The sequence below is a fragment of the Pyrus communis genome, chromosome 4 (genome assembly GCF_963583255.1).
Source record: "Pyrus communis chromosome 4, drPyrComm1.1, whole genome shotgun sequence".
Classification (NCBI taxonomy): domain Eukaryota; kingdom Viridiplantae; phylum Streptophyta; class Magnoliopsida; order Rosales; family Rosaceae; genus Pyrus; species Pyrus communis.
The window spans coordinates 18178642-18203459 of NC_084806.1; the positions used below are offsets into that span (position 1 = coordinate 18178642).

General features: G+C 38.0%; 4 protein-coding genes across 4 annotated transcripts; 3 read left to right on the forward strand and 1 right to left on the reverse strand.

The window, feature by feature from the left end:
* LOC137732151 (pre-mRNA splicing factor SR-like 1) lies at nucleotides 1-4820 on the forward strand. The gene is made up of 5 exons (XM_068471452.1): nucleotides 1-133; nucleotides 328-629; nucleotides 766-846; nucleotides 2402-2473; nucleotides 3720-4820. The coding sequence occupies exons 2-5, from the start codon at nucleotides 342-344 to the stop codon at nucleotides 4548-4550; spliced, it is 1272 nt and encodes a 423-aa protein (XP_068327553.1). The 5' UTR covers nucleotides 1-133; nucleotides 328-341; the 3' UTR covers nucleotides 4551-4820.
* A 1322-nt stretch (nucleotides 4821-6142) lies between these two features.
* On the forward strand, nucleotides 6143-9184 carry LOC137733001 (ABC transporter I family member 17-like). The gene is made up of 4 exons (XM_068472228.1): nucleotides 6143-6462; nucleotides 6668-7003; nucleotides 8255-8442; nucleotides 8785-9184. Exons 1-4 carry the CDS (start codon nucleotides 6420-6422, stop codon nucleotides 9037-9039), a joined length of 822 nt encoding a protein of 273 aa, XP_068328329.1. The 5' UTR covers nucleotides 6143-6419; the 3' UTR covers nucleotides 9040-9184.
* Nucleotides 9185-12293: 3109 nt separating this feature from the next.
* LOC137731087 (uncharacterized) lies at nucleotides 12294-14337 on the forward strand. Its single transcript, XM_068470163.1, has one exon. It carries the CDS (start codon nucleotides 12425-12427, stop codon nucleotides 14132-14134), a length of 1710 nt encoding a protein of 569 aa, XP_068326264.1. The 5' UTR covers nucleotides 12294-12424; the 3' UTR covers nucleotides 14135-14337.
* Nucleotides 14338-16247: 1910 nt separating this feature from the next.
* On the reverse strand, nucleotides 16248-17488 carry LOC137730552 (senescence-specific cysteine protease SAG39-like). The gene is made up of 2 exons (XM_068469534.1): nucleotides 17053-17488; nucleotides 16248-16926 (listed from the first exon to the last, which is right to left on the reverse strand). The coding sequence occupies exons 1-2, from the start codon at nucleotides 17486-17488 to the stop codon at nucleotides 16334-16336; spliced, it is 1029 nt and encodes a 342-aa protein (XP_068325635.1). The 3' UTR covers nucleotides 16248-16333.
* Between the last annotated feature and the right edge of the window lie 7330 nt (nucleotides 17489-24818).

Genomic DNA, 24818 nt, shown 5'->3' on the forward strand with positions numbered 1-24818 from the left:
TAATAATATGAAGAAAAGCTTTTAACCGTCGGGCCTCGACGTCGCGATTCAGAAAGGAGAGAAAGAGGCGAAGGGGGTTAGAAGCTGCTCAGCAGATCGTGAATTCGGCAGAAATTTCCCCAAATTGCTTCAAGTAAGTGGATTTCCTTCCTCGAGGTTGTTCTCGTAACCCTAACCCTAATTTCTCTAACCCTAACCCTAGTCTCCGTCTCCGGATCGGCTGGCAGGGGAAATTATGAGTCTTTTTATTCTGTTTTTCGTTAATATCGATAATGTTATGCTTATTTGAAACGCTGGTGTCGATAATTAAGGGTTTGAATTTTGCAGAAGCGTAGGCGTGGATGGAGGTACAGACATGTGGGAAATCCATTGACTCATTGCTCGAGAAGGTGCTTTGTATGAACGTTCTATCTTCCGACTACTTCAAGGAACTTTACCGGTTAAAGACGTACCATGAAGTCATTGATGAAATTTACAACCAAGTAGACCATGTCGAGCCGTGGATGACCGGGAATTGCCGCGGCCCGTCAACTGCCTTCTGTCTGCTGTACAAGTTCTTCACCATGAAGCTCACCATTAAGCAAATGCACGGTCTTTTAAAGCACGAGGATTCGCCCTACATAAGAGCGGTGTGTATGTTAATCTGACATTATATACTCCATTTATGTGTTGTTTTGAATTTGGAAATTACCATGTTTCTCGTTAAGATGTTATGTGCTATGTTTTTCTTAATCGATAATCGGCTTAGTTCTATTTGATTTTCAGGTGGGTTTCCTCTACTTGAGATATGCTGCAGACCCAAAGACTTTGTGGAATTGGGTTGAACCCTATATTAAAGATGACGAGGTAAATGATAGATTATGCATTTTAGTTTTCAAGTTTCTTACCTTTTTATCTGTCATATACAAATTTGTGTTCTCTTCCTTCTGGAACCTATGTTTACAGTTTACTGACTCTGAGTTCTGAATGCTTCTTTGGTGGTTCTGCACGAATAGGGTTCTCAACACCCTTGCAAGCATGCACGCTACATTTGCATTTGTCAAGGTTTATGAATTTCATTTGACAAAAAAAAAAAAAAAAAAAAAAAAAAAGGAAAAGGTTTATGAAATTTATAGATTTGAAACTCTCTGGAACTCACATTAATTGTTTCCAATTTTGATAGATTTGAAACTCTCTGGAACTTCTGGCTGTTGTATACCCAATGGTTGTGCTCTTTACAAAACATACTAACCATTTACTTGTGTCTCAATTTGCATGGCATGATTTTTTGGTAGTGGCAGAGTTACTATTACATGGAGTAGGTACCTTTGTCGGATGCTTTGTGTGTAAGTGTTAATTACATTTCACTTGCAAATTTGAGACACAAACACTTGTTCAACTGACTGAAGTAGTTCAATATGCTTTCATTATGGCTTTGGCTGAAATGAAGTGATGTTAACACACTAAGTAGAAAATCCTACTAATTTAGGTCCATGTAGTAAAGATACAGACTAGTTCTATGTGCTGGGGAAGTTCTTTTGATTTATCTTAAGCTTATCTTGTTCTAGGCCTGTGTTCTTTTAAGGTCTAGCTATTTATTGGCATCGATCACATATATAGAGGGCGTTTGGACATAAAATGCTTTCGACACCAACTAATAGACTGTAATATTTATCATGTTCTGACACCTGTCGGTCAGAATTTTCATAAGACAGTTACAATATTACCATTGGATTTTCATCCAATGAGTAATAAAACAAAAGTTTAAAGCAGTCATATTAACCATCATTGGTTGAAGGGGACTTATAAACATTCTAAGTGGTAAGTGTCTTAACCCTACTGATTAGAAAAAAACTCTTTTTTATAGTTTTCTTTTCCAAATTTTTTGACTTGGCCTTGTTTAGATTTAAACATTCCCATGTAAGGATATATCTGGACATATTAAATTACACTACCAAAGAGAGGTGCCACTGTTAAAGTGTTGGTCTAAATGGCTCTTTAACGTTGAAGTTCACCAGGGGATCTGCAGCTTAGTGCCACGACATCTCAGGAAGAGAGGAGCGGCAATTATATACTGTCTAGAAGTGGGGTGGTAGTATGTAAGAGTTGATTGAGATTTTGTACTTGACATTGATAGAAGATAACAATTAGTGGTTAGAGTTGGCCATTGGATCCACATGGACTTGAGATCTTGAATACATTTTATTGTTTAGTTCTGGTCTTAAAACCATTTCTATAACTCTATATATCCTGTGGGTACCAACTGTTTCCACCTTATCTATATCTGTGTATACTTATGATATATTTCCCACTGATTGAACTTCTATGACAATTGTCACTTGTTTTTATTTTGTATTGTTATGTTAGCATATTGATTTTGTTCTCCCTGAGTTATTCATTTGTGTGTTGGCTTTGGTTTCAGGAATTTTCTCCTGGTTCCAATGGACGGATGACAACTATGGGTGTATATGTGCGTGATTTGCTGCTTGGGCAGGTTAGTTTCGTTAAAGAATGCTTTATATTTGAAATTTTATGGTGAAAATAAAGGGCCACAGCCTCAGTATTCATGCTGTATGCATTTGCAACTGTACCATAACTAGAATGCTGAAGTACCTAATACTACTGCATGCATGTCTAGCATTGAACCTGCCAAAAATATCATTACTTTAGCTTGCCAATTGGGAGCTCTTTGTCCTCCAAGACATGCCCACCGAATCATATTTCGATTGATTTTATCCAATGATTAGTTGGATATAGTTTATGGACTTTTTAACTGCAGAGGATATCTATAACAAAATACACTAATTATATTGATCGTGTTTTTCCTAATGAAAGATAGAAGTCATGACTGGTGTAATTTGAGATTCGTTTACACAGCAGAAATTTTGAACAAGTAGTCTATATTTTAAGCAAGCTTCCCATTTAAACCGAAATTAAGTTACAAAGAAATTTTGTTGTCAAGTGACAGCACAGTTATTTATTTGTGTAGCATGTGAGGCTCTCTATGCACCTGCTTTTCACTTCAAGAGTTCATCTGTTGAGATGCCACACCTAGTACCAAAGTGGGTAGGAAAAAGTCAGTTAACCAGCTAAAGTTGTTTGGAGTATTATTGTCTGTAGTAGAAAACAGTGGTTTGTTTTCAGTTGACTAGAAAAAAGAAATGTACTTCCAATATGTTTTTAATACACACTTACACACACATATCAGCCTAGAAAGCATTGTGTAAAATAGTTGATGGAGCTTCTAGGACAATAGTTTAAAATCTTCTGTCTAATGCTCCGACAATACAGTCCTTTACAGTCACAGCTGCTGGTTTTCCAGATTACAGTGCGATTAAGGTCTGATTACAGGTCCTTGGAGCTTAGAAGCATGGTCTCAGAGTGCTAATGTTAAGGTCCAAATTTAAAACGTAAAAACAATACCGTTTCTTCCAAATTTGAGTTTCACCATATTGAAACTGGCCAAGAGTGTTATGAATTGTTTGTTAGTTGTGTTCTAAGACAAAGTTAGATCAATATTTGCTTTGCTGTTCATTACAATATATGTTCATTTATATACGTATGTAGTTTCTGTAACTGATCATAGTTAATTTTTCACATTTTCTGCATAGTTTTAGATGCTGCTTATCTAGACAACAAATGCTCTTAACATGCAGTGCTTTAAATACTATTTTGCTGTCCACATGACACTTTCATTGCTATAGTTGGTGAAGTGATTTAACTTGGTTGTGTTATTGCAGTACTATTTTGATACCCTTTTCCCCCGCATCCCTGTTCCTGTTATGCGGCAGATTGTAGCTAATCTTGAGAAGATGAAACTCCCCACCAAACTATCTGGTATTACTGGAGAGGCTACCCGCCATGGATCTGATGACACAGCTCGTCGCCCACCTTCTGTGAAAGCTGCTCTTTCAGTTTCCTTTGGTCAACGTGCTCCACATCGTGCTTCAACAAGGGACTCCTCACCTGTTCGTCGCACCTTACCACCACCACCTTATGATAAAGCCAGTAGTGATGATCAAAGGACCCGTCGCAGTCAGAGCCGTGAATATTCTGACAGAGAATATTCAGACAGGGACAGAGGAAGGGACCGTGATCGCAATCGGGATAGGGACAGTGATCGGGATCGAGAAAGATACAAGGAATGGGAGCGGGACCGAGACAGAGACAGAGCGAGAGATGGAGTTAGGGATAAGGAAAGGGAGCGAGAGAGGGATAGAGAACGAAGTTCTGATTATGATCGGAGGTCCAGATATGGAGAGAGAGAAAGTCGAAGGGATCCATATGAGAGTAGCCGTGATGGCGGTAGGCATTCTCATAGGAGTAGGAGTCGGAGCCGCAGTAGAAGCAGGAGTCAAAGTCGGAGTTTGCAAGCGGGCACTACACTTCATTCGAGCCCACAGAGAGATGTAAACAAGGATAGAACATCTGCATCTAGCAACCTGGCAATACTTAGGGATCTTTATGGGGATATCAGTAACCAAAAAGGCGATGCTAGCTTGGATAGGATTCCCAGGGGAGATAATGGTGGTGAAGAGGTGATTAGACTTGGTGGTTCTCGTTGGAAATAGAACGAGTAGGATTGTCTCTCCTCTCTGTTATCAGATGTGTCATTTGAGTCTTCTGGCCGGAACTGATTCGATCACCATGAGAAGGCAGAAAATCTACCCATGTGTTGCCCTTCGTTGCAGCATGCTCATGTCACAATGCTCCATGTATACTAGACATTATTCAGAATTTCAATCTTACAATTGATCCTCATGATTCGGTTGTCGGGCGCAATGTTAACTGTGTAACGGCATGTAATAACGCAAAATTTTCTCTATCATCTGAAGTTGGAATTTTGTTTGTGTTAAAACACAGGCGCGCGAGGGTTGAGCAGAAGACCACATATTGCTTGGGCTTTTCTTGCCTTCCCTTTCTCTCGACTTACTGCTTTCGTTTTTTGGGTTTAGGGTAGTGATTCCCTTGTTCCATTTTTGTTTGCCCCGCTGGCAGGCCCCTTCGTTATAGTTTGCTGGATTCAACAAATCAAAGTAGAATTAACGGACATAAACGAGGGGAGTGTAGAAAGGGGAAAAGAGTAGCGTGAAAATTATAGGGCTCTTTTAGAAGTGTTTTTAAAATGATTGAAAGTGCTTTTAGAGAAAATATTTTTGAATTCTTGAGTGCTTTTTAGGAGTTGCTTGCATTTTTACTAAGGGTTGGTTCTAAGAATATTTTTATCAGAAATATTTTTAAGCATTTGAAAAGCACTTTTAAATGAGTTAGGCGGCGCCTAGGTGGGCTTTTGAGGTGATTTGGAGCGAAATGTTAGGGAAAATCGGAAATGGCCTAGGTGGGTGCTAAGCGGTATAGGCGGTTAAACCGAGCCAACCGATATGGAATGCATGGAGAGAATTGTAAGCTGAAGGGTCTTCTTTGCCCTCCTCCAGCTTGTCCACTTTGCCATACCTTCGCCGGCATCGACGGTCCCGAAGAGGAAGAAGACCCATCTCCTTTCTTTGAGCCCTAAACAAAGATTCAATTGAATTAAATCAAATCGATTGAGAAAAGACAAAACCCTAATTGTACTAAAATAGTTAAACAATCGACGGAGAAGGTAGTGGATTTTTACTAAAATAATATTTAATTATATGTTTAATGTGTTTTTAAATTGTATGATTATATGCCTAAAAAGAAATGGTTGGTACAACTAGTTCGTGAACAACTCAGTTGTATGCATATTTATTATTCTACTTCTATTTAGCCCCAAAAAAAAAAAAAATCTGATTATATGTCTATACGCAATGACTCAACTCGTCACTCGATTAGCACTTAACGTTCTTTAGAATCTTAGAAATAGGTGAAAGCAACATGAATGGAAATTCAGAAACAAATCTTCTTCAATCTTACCAAGGTTGGTGATTGGTTTGTCACAAAAGAATCAAAACAAAATGTTTTGACATATCACATGGAAGTCTTCAAGCTAGGAAAGGAGACATATCTTCCCTTCGATTCCTTTTCGATTCCTTAGAATCCGTACAACCAGACCTTGCAGTAGTTGACAAAGCCTGTATGTCCCACCGCTGGCTGGACCATTCTATTACTTTATCGATTTCTTATCTGTCAAGAATAAAAAGCCACAATAAAAGTAGCATGTAGGAACTCTATCTAGCATCAGGTTACACCGCTACAGTGACATTTCAGTATAATAATACAACACATCTTGTTCCAAGAAGGCTTCACCTCCCCAGGTCACTGTTGGACTGATGCAGTCTGCTATGGGGAAGGCTTTATTTATGCACTCGCTTGTAATTGTATGTACCTCCCTAACCTCAAATCTTCCATAAATAAACACACACCATTCTCTCCTCTCTCTCTCTCTCTCTCTCTCTCTCTCTCTCTCTCTCCAATCCTCCGAAACACACATTAAAACTCACACGCACGCAAATCTACAAATGTCTTCACCTCCACCGGGTCAGGCACACCTCTCCTTTGCTGGTACGATATTACTCAATCCTACGCGATAATATTCTAACATCAGATATTTGACATGTTATATTATCCGTACATGTAGAGTCTAGACTTCATCTTTGTACAAAAGGCCTAGCTTATCAAGGGTATAGATTTGACGGCCCCGACAACGTAATTTAACGCAGTTTCCATGCATCAATCAAAATCTGATATTGTGAGTTTTGCTTGGCAGATGGGGATGAAACAGTTAGAGAGCACCTACTGACAGTGGACGTTGGAGAAGCTGATGGGGACGTGAAATTCCGGATACGAAATCTGGCCAAGAAATCAGACACCACCGGAGCCGCAATACTCAATGGGTTGACCTTGGACATACCAAGGGGTGTGATCATGGGGGTCATTGGCCCCAGCGGCAGCGGCAAGTCCACGCTGCTTCGAGCTCTCAACCGCCTCTGGGAGCCGCCATCTGGGACTGTCTTCTTGGACGGTCGTGATATTCTGGACGTCGACGTTCTCAGCCTCCGCCGCAAGGTCGGCATGCTCTTCCAGCTTCCCGTTCTCTTTGAGGGTAACCCTTTTGATCATATGCCCCAACTAACAGTCTCTCTTTCTCTCTCACATATCAGATGGTCAATTGGCATATTGTTTTAGGATAATGTTAGGGAGACTAGTTTGTAGACAAAATTTGGAAATTGAATGATGTGTCATCAATAAGAACGAACATCTTGTCAGAGAAATAGATTGGTGTATCCACCATTCCTCTTTCCCCTAAAGCATCTTGGTGTGTTTAGGGGGCAGTCAATATTTTTGGGTCATTGTAATAGAGATTAAAGAGTGATTATAATATGATTAGGGAGTGATTATAATATCAAACCGTGATGGGTTTGATTAGGAATATTGTAAAGTAAACATGCATCTTTGTCATTGTTGGTGTAAGCATTCTAATTACGGATTTTTTATATTCTGTACTCTGGAGTTTACTAAAAAATTTCAATAAAAAAAAAAGAAAACAAGATATCCCGGATATTTTGAAATTTTTAACAATTAGATTTTTTATTATCAAAGACACAATAATCAAGATTTAACTGTTAAAAATATTCTAGAGCACCATCAGATTTCCTTTTCCAAGAAGTTTTTATATCGAGCCTATTGCTGGCTTTTCTTTTGGGGTGGAGTGGTTCAATTCCAAGGCTTACTCACATTTAAAGTTTAAAACTCAACAAAATTTTTATCAACTGTATTTTAATGGTACTTTGAACAATCTGTCCTATGCTGCTGCCACACAACCTCTATATATATATATATATTTATTTTTTTTTTCTATAATAATAGTGGTTAAACCTACTTGTCCTATTACTTGGATGGTGTGATGGTGTTTTCCTTTTTTGATTATTGGGGGTGACGGGGTTCAAACACGAGACCTCTTCTAACATTGTGGAGCAAAAATACCATTAGAGTAATCGCTCGCTGGTTGGTTACTGGATGATGTTGTGATTTCAATCTCTCTGTCTAAATATAGTAAATATAGTAAATGAGAATTGGATGATTGTAATACAGTAAACGAGAATTGGATCAACGATTGTTATGTCAAGTCTCCCCTCTTTTGGTATCAAGTCTTCCTGGAAAGAATTTGATGTGCAGTAGTATATGAATATCCGGAAGTTCTTCCTCGCGCATTTGTAATTTTTTTCATGAACGAACGGTTGAGATATCTTTCTTTTTTGTTCTTTGATGCGCAGGAGAGCAAAGCTCTATGAATATATACTTGTGTATCTGTTTTCAGTTGCAAATTAAGAACTGCGATCAATTCATCTTTCAGGCACAGTTGCAGACAATATACGTTATGGCCCTCAATTAAAGGGGAGGAAGCTGAGTGACGAGGACGTTCACAAGTTGCTGACACTTGTAGACCTTGATTCATCTTTTTCCACCAAGACTGGTTCTGAAATGTCTGTGGGTCAGTCCCAAAGAGTTGCACTTGCTAGGACCCTCGCCAATTCCCCTGAGGTAAAAACCCATTACAAGACCATCCTCAACTCCATTTTGCATTCAAGAAGTCGTCCCTTCTTACAGACAAATCACTGTTTGATATTCATCTAAAAAATTCTTCTTTTCGTGATCCTAATGAGCTCATGTGACATTTAAGGAGTCACTCCTCCGTGCAGCCAAATTACTATTTGACATCTATCGGAATTTCTTATTGTGATCTTAATAAGTTATTTTTGCATATGTCAGATTATGATTTGATGGTAAGAAAGAATGACTCCTTACATGTACGCCAAACAATGTTTCTTTTTTTTTTTTATGTTTGCTATTGTTGGTAATGTGTTGTACTACACTTTTGGGAAGGTTTTGCTGCTGGATGAGCCAACAAGTGCATTGGATCCAATATCAACAGAGCGCATAGAAGGTGCTTTGGAGAAGCTGAAGCAGAAACAGGGGATGACCATTGTGATGGTCTCTCACAGCATCAAACAAATCCAGAGGATTGCTGATATTGTTTGCCTACTTGTGGATGGGGAAATTGTTGAAGTTCTCAAACCAGACCAACTATCTCAAGCCCAGCATCCCATGGCACTACGCTTTCTTGAGCTCAGCTCTTAATCTCTCTCTCTCTCTCTCTTTCTCTCTCTCTAGATTGATTTGGGATTTTATAAATTGTTGTGTACAATAGTTACATAGCAATTGCTTGATGATACTTTTTGGAAAGGAAGAAACTTCTGCTAGTAACTGCTCTGATATTTGTATTAGTAACTGCTTTGCTGAGCATGTTCCACATAATATGTACATCATCCTGAAGCTTTAGTAGACCACCTATTCCTCCACCACACTCACCTCCAACACCTCCTGCAATACCACCATTTTATTGTCTTGACTCTTTTTGTCTCTCTCTCTCTCTTTCAAGAGAGGAAACTCTGAAAACTCATCGCATTCGGTTTACTTTAGTGTAACTGTGTCCTTGAAGTTGTTGGATTTGTTCACTGTTGACTGCTGACTCTATATTAAACACCATCGTCATATTATTTACCCCTTCATTCCGCTACATCCGTCCCCTTCTCTTTACCATCACCTACTCCTCCTTCGGCTGTCCACCTCACTCTTCTACTCAAAGTTTTTGTCAATATAAATTCTTTTAAAACAAATCCAAATCAATAGAGGAGCGAGGATTTCATTTGTGGGAGAACCTTTCACATACATAGGTAATTTGAACTCATAACATGAGAGACTGGAGTAATGGTTTAGAGTAAGCATCAACATCCAGAGAGAACTAAACCCTGGAGTAATGCGCATGAAAATTGAAATACCCTAAATTGAACAAAGAGAACTAAAAACATTGCATAAACCCAGGAATCCGAATATGAGGTAAAGAGTAAGCAAGAAAATTTTAAAATATAAGCTAAAGCCAAAGAAAAGCTTATAGAATAAGGAGGGGAAGTGAAGAAGACTGCATTGCAATAAAAGAGATAGAGAGAATAATGAGGGCATGGCTTGGAATAGAAAACAGTTTAGATCAAAACACACTTGAATTTTAAGGGTACTAGATTGATATGCATCAACATCTGTTATAGTAGCAAGAAGAGAAAAAAAAATAGGGTAAGATGGGCCAGAGACCATTCTAGCTCTTAGTGGCTTTGCCACTAATCCAAAAATGAGCATGGTGCTATTACACACCCCTTTTTATATTCTACATATCTTTTAATTTCAGTTGTCAGATTGAATGAATTGAAGAGAATCAAATGACAGAAATTAACGTGGGGCGTATGAGGTAAAAAGAACTGTGGATAGCACCACCTTACTTATAAGTGAGAAATATTAAGTTAAAACATAAACCGCAAATTGGATAGAGTTTTCTATTTAAACTCCATACCATGTCTAAGTTCACTCCAAAATTTTTGTTTGACATCTTATTTTCAATTTTACCCGTATTAATACAATACACTCCACAGTCCACATAAAGGTTGTTTAGCCAAATGTTAAGAGAATCTTTGCTAATTATTCATATATCAAAGGTCAATTTTTGTTTTGGACATAATCAATTAAATATTTATGAGATTTTGAAGACATCGTGCAAGGAGCTCGAGGACGAAATTAAGCAGCGGATCAAATCCGCAAAATTCGTGCTTCGGATTTTTGGCCCTTTTGCTATTTAATTTTGCAATTGAATTTGTATTTGGAATGGTGAAGGCAATGCTTGCATCTCTTGAAAACTTGAAGACAACATATGAAAATAGAACTACACAAATAGACACTGCATTTCAGAGTTTGAATTCGAATATAAAAGCAGAACCAGAAACAAAGATTGCATTGCATAGTCTGAACCCAAATGTAAAAGCAAAACTAGAAACAAAGACTGCCACACATAGTCTAAACTCAAATGTAGAAGATAAACAAAAAACGGATACTGCAATGCACCATCTAAATTCAAATATAAAAAACAAAATCAGGAAACAAACACTGTGTTGTTGTGTTTGAATCAACAGAGTTGCGCAAGGTGTGAAGTGTAGGAGATGTGCGAGTGATGCGTGAAATTGACCTGATTTGAAATCAAAGAATTTGCACGCTGCCAGATGTAGTGGTATGGATTAGTAAATTTTGTTTGAATGAGGTGTTATAATGTACCTCAAAGTTTCATTGTATTTATAATTGGGAGACAGGTCCGTGGCATCACTTTTTACACAATTTTTTGTGAAACCACTTCGTAATGTATAACGTTCCAAAACTTCAGGACCCTTGGATTAAATCTGAAACCATAAGACTGTTGAATTAAATTTGACACAAGTAAAGAAATACCTCTACTATCATGTCACCAAACTCCCTACCACCCCCACCACAACATTTCCATGACCGTCAACGTCACTCCCACTACAATGTTGTCACCACCCCTATGGTTATCATCATTCTTATCATTTTGAAATTCTTTAGTAATATTACTCATTCAAACGGAACAATATTGATGTGGAAAGCATGAAGTGAAGGATGAAGATGATCAATTGCAAAATAAATTTAGGTATTCGGAAACATAAATAACCATTTACAATGTTGCAATTTACAAAACCAACCACCCCACCGTTCTTTCCCTAAACAATACACCGACCTCTCTCTCTCTCCCTCCCTCCAATTTTCTTCTTATCCTACAATCCCCTACTCCCTCACCCTGTGTCTCCCCAATTTTATTCTGATCCTACAACGATCAAGCGACCCCCTTTCCCTCCGCTAAACCACTAACCATGTGACGACAAGAACGTTTATAATTTGCGACATTAAATCAAAATTTTAAAAGACACTAGCCATTAGTCGGGCAGTGAGTAGAAGCCTAGCGCCTAGATGGCAAGACGAGGTCAAAGCAGAAGCCTAGGCGGATTTAAGTATATTTCTTAAATATCGTATAAATAATTGTCTGCTTATACTTAAAAACATATATAATTACATTGGGATAAATAAGTTGCAAAATATAAGGACAAATAGATTAGAACGTAATGAAAACACGGGGAATAAGCATATAATGTGTGTTCATCTAAGTATTCAACAAGTCTCTTACAATTTATCGAACAAAAAAAAATGCAAAAAAAAAAAAAAAAATCTATTTTTTGCTTAAGAGTTGCGACTTAGGCGAGTTTAGGCGGGCTAGACAAGTGCTTAGACGGTCTAGGTGGATACCTAAGCAGATCTAAGTATTATTTCTTAATTTTCAAACGCTTAGAAATTAATCAGTGCGATAACCAACTGCTTAGTGTCCAGACAAAGTCGAGATGATGCTAAGTGAATTTTTTTAGAACAGTACATCAAACGGTCTAATATATCAGCACCCTCTTATTGTCGCGTTGTGTTTGGGCCTACAAACTTGATGAAAGCCAGTTGGGATAGGCAAGCGCAGTCGCCGGCCCATTCCTAAATCTCTTCCTCCTTTTGTATCCCAAAATCCCCCCTCTAGCTCTAGGGTTTGTTAAGTTTCCCTCACCCTCCGGCCTCCGCCCTTCACCGGCTATTTATGCAGGCATCTCACAATCTGAAACCACCGCATCAAACCTCAAAAATGGAGGCAGACACGGTGGTGGAAGCAGGCCTCTCCCTGATAAAGCAACTGGCCTCATGCAACAAAAGCAGCCGAGACAGAGCCCTTAGGGTCCTGCTCAAAACATGGCTGCCGGCGCAACTCAACCTCCAAGATGACCACATGAAGAAGCTCTGGAAAGGCCTTTTCTACTGCATGTGGCACGCCGACAAGGTCCCGGTCCAGACCCAGCTCATCGATCGTCTCTCCTCTCTGGTCCTCAGCCTCCACCTCCAGCTCTCCCTCCACTACTTCTCGGTGTTTTTGCTCACCATGCGCCGCGAGTGGCCCGGCATCGACGCCCTGAGGTTAGACAAGTTCTACTTATCGATTCGCAGATTTATGACTAGTTTCTTTACTTTGATGAGAAATAATTTGTGGGATTTGGAGCTTGTGAAACGTTTGATGGGTGTGTTGGAGGAGAGGACATTTTTTGCGGATGATAAGTGTTTGGGGAATGGGGTTAATTACCACATTGCCTCGGTTTTTCTCGAAGAGCTTAGGCCATTTCTTCCGATTAAGGCTGAAGTTCTTGAGGTTTTGATAGTGGGTTTTATTCGAGTTTCTGCCAAAGTGCCCGATAAGGTGTTGTTGGGGAAGATTAAGAGTAATTTGTTTGATGTGCTGCTCGGGGCGGCGAAGAGGCTGTTGGAGGTTAAGAAGTCGGGGGAGGAATTGGATTCGAGTGATGAGTTTGTTGTCTTCGGGACAGTTGCGCTGAAAATGGGGTTTGCAAGCAAGTTTTATGAATCGGGGTCTTCACCTGAGTGCTGCCAGGGGAATAGGAAAGTGTTGTTTGGCTTGCACGAGGAGTTTTTGATGTTGGAGAAAGAGTTGGAATCTTCTGGGGTTGAGATTTCTCTTCCTGATGTTGTTTATCATGATGATGAGGAGGTGCCGAATTTGGTGCCTCTTGCTGGTGAGGAGACGGATGTAAGTAACTCGGAGCCTGCTGAGATTGTCATTGCCAATGGGTCTGCTGGAAAGCGTTTGAAGAAGTGCAAGAAGAATCAGAAGGACACTGGTGGTGCTGATACAAAGGCAGAGAAGAAAAAGAAGAAGAAAAAAAAGAATAAGGAGGGGAATGGGAGTTTGGATGAAAAGAACTCTGCGGATAGGGATAATGAGAATGTAGCTGCAAATGGTGAGATTTCAGATGATCAGCAGGTCACTGATGCCGATGCTTTTAAACTTGATGATAATGTGATATCGAACTTGCAGATGCAGTTTGAGAAGATTGCTGCTGATGCTGGCTTGGATGACGATGTTCCAAGTGCCTGTGATTTGCCTTTAGTTTCAGATAAGGGTCCTATCTCTAAGAAGAGAAAGAGAATGAAGAAATCTGTTGAAGAAGATGCTGAGGGTGGCACGAATGCAAAGAGTGGGGAGAAGAGTGCAAAGAAGGTAAAGTTTTCCATGAAAAACAATTTGGTGTGGAAACCCCAAACCCCTTTACCTCCGCAAGATTTAAGACTGCCTCCTTCAGCTACACCTAGAGGAAGTGCACTCAAGAAAGGAGTACCGCCAGGTCCGATTTGGGAAATGCCTACACCTACTAAGAAGGTGAAAATGGTAAGAGTTGTTGCTGTCAAGAAGGCACGGAAGTCTGTCAAACGAGTAAAGAAGTTGAAATCTCGTCCTACTTAGAAATCTTTTTGTATGATCATTTTTTTAGCTGGAGTATTTTATTTTTTATTTTTGTTCTGTTTTTGTTGTTCCATGCACAAACAATTGCCCGATATGTGCTCTTTCTCGTTGCCTATGCTATATTGAGTTTATTCATAAAGTTAATTCTGACAACGATATTGGGTTGGCTTATTCATAAAATTGATTGAAATGATGCATTGGTACAGATGCCCTTTGTTTGGTACTTTGTTACTAACTGTTGGAGAATACACTTTCCTCTAATGTTCAACAGTTGTATACTCTAGGAATCATCTATGGATGTTTGCTCGTCAAATGTATTTTTAATCAATGTCTTACTTTTCAAAATTAGATGTTGGTGATATTTTGCTGTATTGTTATTTGATTTTAGTTGCCTCCCATTTGTCTGCGGTAGATTTATATTCGGTTGCTAGCAAAGACCTTAGGAACTAGGATGGCAGCCCCACCTCGTTTAGTTTGCAGCGTGTTCTGCTTGTAAAATACTTAACTCTTTGTAGCTATTTCTATGTTAGATGTGATACAAATTCCAACTCATTCACCAAGGGGAGATGTAGCATACTAGTTTCATAAACTGTATATTGTCATGCATGTATAGTAAGATTGAGGTTGAGTCAGAATCTCTATGTTTCTCCTGAAGCGACTTTGCCTTGGGGTTTACCAGTGCATTTTGTTCTTGGTTTGTAACTGTCGTCCTGGTAAACAGCTAAATCTGTGTTTTTTATGGGATGCTGAATCATCTGTGTAAATTTGTGGTTGAAGTAGCAGCTGACCTGCCTGCATTGTGTTTGTTCATGTGATGTTAAAGCATAATTTTGAATACCGTGAAGATGTTTTTAGTGTACCAGTTTATCTAGGTTGTTGGTTGTTGGCCTTTCCTGTATCGCGTCTCCAATTATGCTCTCTATTTTTTAGTTAAATTTTAGCTAGAAAGGTGATAAAGTTACCTTAAGAGCTCCCTGGTCCCTGGAAAAATTCAACTCCAATCACTCTCTAGTTCGTTAAGAATAAAGTTTCTATTTAAAATATTAAATATTAGTAATGAACGCTAGGAACTCTTTTGTTTTTGTTTTTTTTTTATTTTTTTTTATTTTTTATTATTACAAATGAGATGATAATCTACATTTAACCACGGAAATGGGGACGTATGAGATCTCGGGTGCAAGTGCAAATGCTCTTGACTAGCTGAATCACTAAGAATTCCTTTCTTACTCCAAATTTAAGAGCTCCCAGGAATCCCTATCTTAGATCATCTCCAAATGGCAAGGCAAATGCCCTGGCAAACTAAGCAAAATGTGGCTCCAAGGGACTAGGAGAAGCAGTGACGGTGACGTTGAGCGAGACGCAATGGTCGACAATTGAAAGGGAGGAGGTGGTGGAACTCGAACCCAGTGTTAACTTTCTTCAATTATTTTAAATAATTACATTAATAAACTACTGTTTAATTTATTTTTATTTTGTCAAGTCATCACTTAACGGTTTATTTAACAATTTTTTAACGAATATCTGACATTGCAATTATATTATAACTTCATGTATCACATTGTAAAGTTCTAACAATAATGTATAAAATTGTAATTTCCCTCAAATTTAAAAGTGGAAACTATAATTTATCATACTTTACATATAGCCAATTACACCAAGAGGGAAGTGGTGGGATTAGTCTCATAATAGGCTAACAATATGTGATTCAAATTCCCATTTGACGAAAATCAAAACAATAAAATAACAAATTGACTTGGCAGTGTTGGCACTATGCCTCACCATTTGGAGGGACATATTTTTGACAAGGCAAATATTGGGAGGCAAAATGCCACATAGGCTATCAAAGTACATTTTTGCGGTGTTAATTTGCTTTTCCTTGAAGATGCTCTTGAGGAGGTAGATAGATAGTGTGATTGCAGATGAATTTTTCAAATTCTCTCTAAGGTTTAGCTAGGAATTCATTTAGGAGCCCATTAAAAATGATCTAATACTAGCAAAAAGTTGTTTGATAATGATTCCTAGCAAGTGATTACCTAAGTTTTAGACCATAGAACATCATAAGGTAGTATAAAACTTTCTTTTGTTTTTGCTACATTTTTAGCAGAGCGTGTGCTAACCGTACAAGTTCGTCTTGTACACATCATGATAAACATCGATACATATTATACATAGTAAGCATCATTTTTATGGTAATTTAAATTATGCAGTGGGGTAAGAAGCTTCCATAGCAATGCCACAAAGACCTTCCTTTGCCTCAACGCCTCTTTGCATTCTTATATATCCTTCTTCACCCCATTGGGTGCCCCATGAGTTCTTCACCAACCAATACTTGGTACCATCAACACTAATTCCATAACCAACGGCGGTAACCCCATGATCAAGACTTGTTCCACAAGTTCCTGTAAAGACACCGCTTGAATAGAATTGAAAATCGGAACCTCCAGCATCAATGGCAACAGAAATTGGTTGATTTGCAACAGCCTTCAAAAGGGCTTCTTCACTATTTGCAGGCACATCTTCGTAGCCAGTTATCTTGGCTGCATGCCTGGCCTCCTTCTTGGTGTTGCAAGTACCATCAACACCCGTGTAAGGATAATTAGTCTCGGTACTAAGTCCATGGTTTTTATTAATGAATTGAAATGCATCATCCATCAAACCACCCCCGCAACCTTGGTCCACACCGCTTGTGTCACAATCAACCAGCTCTTGCTCAGACAAAGATATCAGTTTACCAGTTGTAAGCTTAGTAATCCCTTCCATGGCTGCCACTGCTGAAAAAGCCCAACAACATCCTGCACGTATATAATTAAAATTAAATATTGATGTTGCTTTTGCTTGATAAATTAAATAAGGGTTAGATTAAGAGACATTATTTAACGAGTGAAGTTCCAGGTTTGTCTACAGATAAAGTCAATTACCGCATTGGCCTTGGTCCTTGATTGGTGTCACAGCTCCTTTGTTTCTCCAATCTACAGTTGGTGGTGCAGTTACATTTTCATATTTGAAAGCAGTCGTCTTTGTGGAACATTCGTGCCCCATGAATCCATTTCTCGAGGCTTTGAATTCTTCATTCGTAAGGTCTGCAAATTGATTGACACTCAATTTGTAAAGTTTGTTTGCATCGTTGTTGGAAGATTCTATGAACGCCACATTCTCCTTGAAAATATTGAAGCGCTTCTCCTTCTCATTTATGTCAGCATATGCACGTCCATAACGAGCCATCCATTGCTCGTATTTCGCATACATTGATGCATCTTGGAGAGTGCGAGAGGTGGCTTGAGAAGACAAAGCTCCCAAAATGAAGATAAAGGCCAGACAAATACATTTGCAGTAGTACTGGTTAATGTACTCCATGGTGTATAGCTAGTAAAGTGCAGCTAGGGTTCGATGAAGTAAATGAAAGGTATACTAAAATGGTAGGCTGCTTCGTGGTTTATATAGAGAAGAGAATGGCTGGAGTTGCCATCTCCGTGCCCGAAAAGTTGGTCGGTGTCCTTCGTGCCGCAGAAAATGTCCTGATATGAAAGATTAGATTATGTAACTATTATTTTAATTTCAAGTCGCGATAAATAATTACTAGCTAAGTTTATGTCTTTGTATATCTGGTTCAAGACAAAATACTTCTTGCATACAAATTACTAATCTTTTGATTTTTATGCAGAGTTCATTATCTTGGAGTTTACCACACCTCACGACATCCCTCGATGGCTCTATTGATTTCGTAGTAAAGTAATTTTATAATTCCTTATTACGGTAAAGAAATTTATAATTATTACAGTTGAAGTAATATTTTTATTTTTACTTTTTTTATCTAGATGGTAACTTCTATTAAACTTTCTATCTCACATACTTTCCATTAAAAAAACCCATGCCAATTAATGTAAAGTTTTTTTTTTTAATATTTAATATATAATTATCTACAATAAGGGAGAAAGGGTGTGCTTAGTCTCACAACGGGCTAACAATAATGTGATTCCAATACGTCTTTAGTGAGAATCGAACCTAAGATCTCTTACTTACAAGTGAAGAGGAATACCACTAGACTATAATACTAAGTGACTGTAAATTTATGTAATATATAACAATCTAAGTGAAATATATAAAGGTAAGAGCATTTTAAGGACTCCCACCACTAATTTTGAAGACTCGTTTAGATATTTTAAGGGAATATTCGAGTCTTTAAAGGAATATTGTTTGCAATGGGAGGTCTTATGGTATGATCCCTAAACGTAAGGACTAAAATAACAAAAAATCATTGCCCACTTCGTTGGAGTACTGTGGCCATTGATAAAAACCACAATGTTATTTCTACCATTGGAAGAGAAAAACCAAAACCAAAAAGAGAAGTTGTTGTGTAGCATTCCCCAAAAAAGAGAAAAAAAATCCAAAAAGAGAACATGTGGGTGGGGTGGTTTCCCACTCAGTGGACCCACTATTTGAGTCCCTAGCTATAGACAATCCCCACATTTGATGTATTTGGTGAGTCTTATATATTGAGATACTTTGAGAACTTCTATTCCGACCCACTAAGAGCCTTTTGTCCATATATTTAGGGACTATACGGTTGTAGGATTCCATTTAGAGTTCCCATTGAAGATGCTCTAATGAAACTGAATGGGGATGCAGATAGAATCACCTTGTAGATACTTTGAGCAGAACCAGAACAACGTAATCAATTTTTAATTAGCAAATTATTGATATGAGAACCTTAGATGTACTCGACCTCCATTCTTGTTAACGTTCGGGAAGATAATTAGTGATTTAAGTTTTTGTAATTAACAATTCAAGCCATGCTTCTTATGTTTCACAGTTGGGTCAAGAAAAACACATGCATGATAATGCATTATATCGTGCATTATCATTCTTCTCCACTAGGACTTCATGTGATGGTAACCTGTTGCGGTTCCATGCAAATCATTCTTCTCCATTAGGAGAGGCAAGGCAACCTTCCAAAGTCCAAAGTAGGTGATAAAATATCTACCTTCAGGCTTATACCATGACATCCAAAATTCTCTTTTGGTTGTTGCCTAACATAGTTAGGTTGCTGTGTGCGCTTAATTATACGCAAATCATAAAGAGCTCAAATGCTTTGTCTTTTGATTGTTTTAAAGAGTCTCTTGGAAATGCTCGAATTCTTAACTATTAACTTTGCTTTGAACGCAGACATCAACCAGTCGATTCTCCTCCGTTGGTCATGTGACAAAAACTTCATTTGTCTCTTTATTAGTCATGTTGCAGCGTTACCATTACAGCTTATATGTTATCCAAAAACGTTTTACGTGGAATGGAGTAAATCATTTAAATTCATGCAGCAGAGGACTCAGGAGGAAGTCCTTGTGGGAAGCGCTTGGAATCTCTGCAGTAGTTGTAAATCATGTAGTCAAGTGACTGAGTAAACCAGCTCGACTCGTTCGGGGTCTTGGAAGGACAACGGGAAGTGCCTGAAGACTAAGTGCAAGCTTGGGCGTTGAAGTTTCTGTATGAGGCTGTGAAGGGGGCTTTGCTCCAATCTGTCTCCGCAAAGTCTGCCGCGTGTGGCCCAATCGTCTGCATCATGCCTTGGATCTTTGTTAAAAGAAACTCCCTTGGATTCTAAGTTCTTGAACTCTCTAATGGGTGTTCCATCCACAGAGAAGCTAGTCAAGAAGAACAAAGCATAGAAGTTCCGTATACATACATCATGCAAAAAATGAATAATACCATATGGGCTACGCTCTCTTCGAGACTTTTGTTAGCAGACTGTAAATTCAGACCACACATTCATGAAAGAAGACAATCTGATCAATGATTTTGATGTACAATCTAACAACATAGAACACTAAACAATTCCCATTTTCACGTCACTTATAAGTATCATATCGATTGGTCGCGCCACTAATCATGTCTCCCGCAAAAATGATATTCATTTACATGACTAAATCTTTTTTGAGTCTCACTCAGTGTGACATGTGGTCAGTAAATATGGTACATACAAATAGTTTTATTAAGTAACAAGAGATTTGGGGTGTTTAGGGAGAGATTCTTGTGTGAGGTTACCAAACATTGTGGGTCATAGGTGTGGTGTAAGACCATCTCCAAGTGAAGGAGGGCCAAAGGGCTCGTTTTAGCCCTCTGGCCCTCCAAGAAATTAATATTTTAATGAACAGTGCATGACTATATTTCTTACCATCTCTAACCGAGGGGCCAGAGGGCCATAGGCCAAACATAGCCCTATGACAAAAAACCATTTCCAACCGAGGGCCAAAAGGCTATAGTATGGAATGTGAAGAATTGAAATAAAATGAGGTAAGATAGTATGGAATAGTGAAAAATATTTGAGAAATGGTGTAGGAAAAAATTAGAGAAAAAAAAAAAAAGTCCAAAAAAAAAAAAAAATGTGGGCTGGAACAATTAAAAAAAAAAAAAAAAAATCCTAAACCCTAAACCCTAAAGTGGGCTAGGCAAATGGAAAAGAACAAAAAGAGAAAAAAAAAAAGAAAAGTGGGCTAGCCAGCCGGTTGGCCCTTTGCCCTTTTTTTGTCTCATGGGGCCCACGAGCTCTTTGGCCTAGCCCTTGGTTGGAGACAGTTTGCGGGCTATTTTCGACCCTCTGAACCCTTCGGTTGGAGATGGCCTAAGAGAGGGGTGAGACACAAATAGAGCCAGGTGAGCATGAATTATAAATTAGGACCGGGTGAGATAGGGAAATGCTTTTGTATCCGCACAGACAAGTGGTCCGGATGCCGGACTTTAGAATTTCTCGTATATAGAAGATAAAATAGTATAAAATATTACAAAAATACTTTTATGGCAGTCGTTAATGCACGTACACGCTATTAATTTATTTACAACAAGTCACAATTTAGTATCAAATTCACTATATATATGTGTGTGTGTGCGCGCGTGCGCATTGTCCTCAAATATGTGTGGGTCGAAGCTAAGAATTTCTAAATCCTAATTCAAGCATCCATGACGAGGTTTCATAATCTGAAAATGTTCCATGATAGATTCATTACCAATACATGAAAAAACATCTTTTTCAATGTAAACTAACTAAGTTGTCACTCAACCATTGATCTCCCATTCTGTTGCGAAGTGGACCCTTAATGATATTCATAGCGGAAAATGCCATATCCACTGAAGCAGTTGTAACAGGTAAAACCAAAGCCAACTGAACAAGCAAATATACATATGCAAATGTTCGATGCAACCCTTTTCTTCACCATTTTCTTAGCAAGATCATTAATCCCCTGCAATTGAGAAAAATCATTATCATAACGTACAAAATGAATATAAATATCAAGTTGATCTTGAAGTGCCGATCTATCTTGATCCATGAAATCTTTAGGATACATCTGAGCAAGGCAAACAAGCTTCTCTTTATCAAAAGCTACAAATGAATCATTTGCACTCAAACATGCCAAGCAAATAAGCAATTTGGTATTACCTTCAGTGAAGCGATCATCTAATTCTGTAAGATGGAAATCAATGACCTCAAAAAAGAGCTCAACTTTATAATGATGACAATTGGTCTTTCTTGGAGCCTTATGCAATGACTTCCCTTGAATGACATATAAATCATCCATATTAGGCACCTCAATTTCATGTTCAACACAAAAGGATGATACTTTATCAACCAAAAGATCAAATTTTTCATCATTCCTCATGCAACGTAGTTGTTCTTTACATGTCTTGACTAAAGCCATTGCATTCACAATCTCTTGATCTTTTTTTTTTTTTTTTTACAATGCTTATGACAAATCATTTGTAATTCCTAATATGGATTTCATCAAAAAGAGGAGGAACACAAACTCAAAAGATTGTAAATCTTTTAATAACCTTTTTGCTTCACCAGCACTATCATTGTAGCAATCTTCAACAATCATGTCAAGCACATCCACAACATTGTAATCAAACTAATCAAAGCACCATGATGTGAATTCCACTGTGTATCCTCAACACGTTTGAGACTAGTTTCTTAATTTATCCCTTGCCATTTTCAAGACAATCATTTCAATAGCTTTTATGAGATTTTCTTGTTGTTTCTCTGTAAGTGCATCACAACGCTTACATGAGCATCCAACAACATTCACCAAACTATTAGTCAATGTGAAAAAAGCGCCAACATCGGAGTTTTTCTTTGCTATGGCAACAAAAGCTAATTGTAGTTGATGAGCAAAACAATGAACATAGAATGCACAACTTTCTTCATCCAAATTTTTTTTTTTAAGGCCATTGAACTCACCTCTCATGTTACTCACGCCATCATAACCTTGACCTCGTAGGTTGGAGTAGCTCAAATCATGTAGTTTCAAGAACTCATCAGTGGACTTCTTTAGTTTACTTGAAGTTGTTTCAGTAATGTGTTGGACTCCCACAAACTATTCAATTACTTGACCTTTGTTGTCCATATAACACAAAATCACCGCCATTTGCTCTTTTATTGAAATATCATATGATTCATCTACCATTATAGAAAAGAATTTACTCTCTTTCACTTCCTTCATAATAACCTTAATGGTTTTGAAGGCACATGAATTGACAATATTTTTTTAATTGAAGAAGCTATTAGCTTAAGATTTCCAGGAGCATTTTCCAATACAACTTCCTTTATTTTCTCATCATGATCTGCAAGGAATTGCAAGAGCTCTAAATAATTCCCCCCATTATTCGAAGTGTCACTTTCATCATGGCCACGAAAAGGAAGGCCTTGTCGCAACAAGAACTTAGTGCAATCTATTGATGCATTCAAGCAAAGACGATATTTCATACACTCTTCTTCTGACTGTTTGATCACAACTGCTCCAATATGTGTCTTTTGGTTCATTAGATAACTAGCCGCTTCTCTAGCTTTATTGTGGAAACTACCAATAGGACCAACATGTTTGTCAAAACATTCTCTTGCATTCTTCCATTTCTTAAAGCCTACCCTAATGAAGGCATAACTTCTTAATTGTTAATAGTTGATTTTAAAGAGATAGCAATGAAGACAAAATGCCACATATTTAGATATACTATACTCCAACCAATGATATTCTTCAAACCACGAAACAACAAATCGTTGCTTTTTCTTTGCATGCAAAGTGTATGGGAACTCATACTTTGTAGGCCTACAAGGTCCCATTTGCAAATATGCTTTTTGGACCTCATCTTGAATATTAGAAGGATAGTCCTTCATTCGAATTCTTTTTCCCGGGTCTCTCTCAAGATTATTAAAATCAATGTCACACTCATTTTGTCTTGAGCTCGAACTACCCGAACAAGTAGATGGTGCTATTGGCTTTGGCTTGAAAAATCTTTCCATATTTCTTATTTCTAAACTACACATTTAACCAAAAACACAAAACATATACCAATCAACCAATAAACAAAAATGCTATCTAAATTTCAATGATAAAATGAGTATACAAACATAAAACATATCAACAATCATATCAATAATAGACTAAAAGTCTCCAACAATATCTAATATAATTTAATTGAGATTAGATTAGAATACCAAAAAACTTGAATTTTGAACCAAATAGTGGTGGCTTAGAGAATTGAAACAAGTGGGGTTTGATATTGGAGTAATGTAATTATAATATGGGATTGGGTGGGATTAGAAATTTAGGGTTTTGGGGGAATATAAGAAAAATGGGGATTAGGGGGAAAGCAGAGGAGCAGGGAAAGGAAAGGGGATTCTCGGGAAAGATGTGGCCTATGTGGGGCTAGGCTTTAAAAAAATACGGAACATCATGGACAAACGGCAGTGTTTGTCTCTTTTGAGTTTTTTTTTTAAAAAAATAAAACAATTGGTCAAAACACTGCCGGTTTGGACCAATTGTTAAAAAGGCCTTGTTTTCTTTCTTCTCCCCTGCTGTCTTCTTCTTCATTGCACTTGCAACTTGCAGCACGAACCTCGTGTTCGAGTGTGAGAGGTCCTTTAGAAAATTTCAAGCAGTAATTTAGGATTGCCGAGAGGTCTTGGGACCTCCCAGGTCCCTATGTAGATCCGCCACTGATCACAAGTGTACAACTATTGATTCCTTGTTGGTTAGATATTAATGGCTTTTGATACCATACTCCCCTTTAATTATCATTCTTGTTCCCCAAACTAGAAACAATACTGAACTTTGGTATCCTGTGGACTTTGACTTAAGTAATTAATTGGTAGTAGAAAGTGAAGGATTTCACACTGAGAACAATTTGTTCACCATGTTTGGTTTGACAATAATGCAGCATTTACCAGTACTATTCTGCTAATCGTTTCACTTGTCATAGATATTAACTTTGATTTATTTTTGAGAGCATTTTTGCTCACCACCATAACTATAGTGTATGCTAAGCGTACACCCAATCAATTGACACGCGTCCGTTCAAACTAATCCATAACTTTTGAAACTAATCCATAGTAAAAATGTAGGTGAATCTTGAAAAAAGACTTGAAGTACTTCCTAGAATAAGCACATGAGTTGTGCTTTTTGCAGGAAGCACTTCAAATATTTTTTGAAATAAAAAAATACTTTCACCAAAAGCGTTTTAAGTAATTATAAAAACATTTCCAAACAAGCCCTTATAAATTTCAAAGTTCTAATAGAAGCGCTTTTACTAGAAATGCTTCTAAGTAGAAGTAAAACGACCCTATATATTCATAAATTTTGAAAGGACAACACACAAAGGCTAGAGCTGGGTGAGGTGAGCGAGAGGTTGAATATCATGTCAA

Excerpts from the sequence above, each read along its gene's own strand:
- LOC137730552 (XM_068469534.1), bottom strand. The coding sequence starts at position 17,488 with ATGGAGTACATTAACCAGTACTACTGCAAATGTATTTGTCTGGCCTTT. Across the intron at positions 16,927-17,052 it reads CAAGGACCAAGGCCAATGCG|GATGTTGTTGGGCTTTTTCA; the intron begins GTAATTGACTTT and ends ATATACGTGCAG.
- LOC137731087 (XM_068470163.1), top strand. The coding sequence starts at position 12,425 with ATGCAGGCATCTCACAATCTGAAACCACCGCATCAAACCTCAAAAATG.
- LOC137732151 (XM_068471452.1), top strand. The coding sequence starts at position 342 with ATGGAGGTACAGACATGTGGGAAATCCATTGACTCATTGCTCGAGAAG. Across the intron at positions 630-765 it reads ATTCGCCCTACATAAGAGCG|GTGGGTTTCCTCTACTTGAG; the intron begins GTGTGTATGTTA and ends TTTGATTTTCAG. Across the intron at positions 847-2,401 it reads CCTATATTAAAGATGACGAG|GAATTTTCTCCTGGTTCCAA; the intron begins GTAAATGATAGA and ends CTTTGGTTTCAG.
- LOC137733001 (XM_068472228.1), top strand. The coding sequence starts at position 6,420 with ATGTCTTCACCTCCACCGGGTCAGGCACACCTCTCCTTTGCTG. Across the intron at positions 7,004-8,254 it reads GCTTCCCGTTCTCTTTGAGG|GCACAGTTGCAGACAATATA; the intron begins GTAACCCTTTTG and ends TTCATCTTTCAG. Across the intron at positions 8,443-8,784 it reads CCCTCGCCAATTCCCCTGAG|GTTTTGCTGCTGGATGAGCC; the intron begins GTAAAAACCCAT and ends ACTTTTGGGAAG.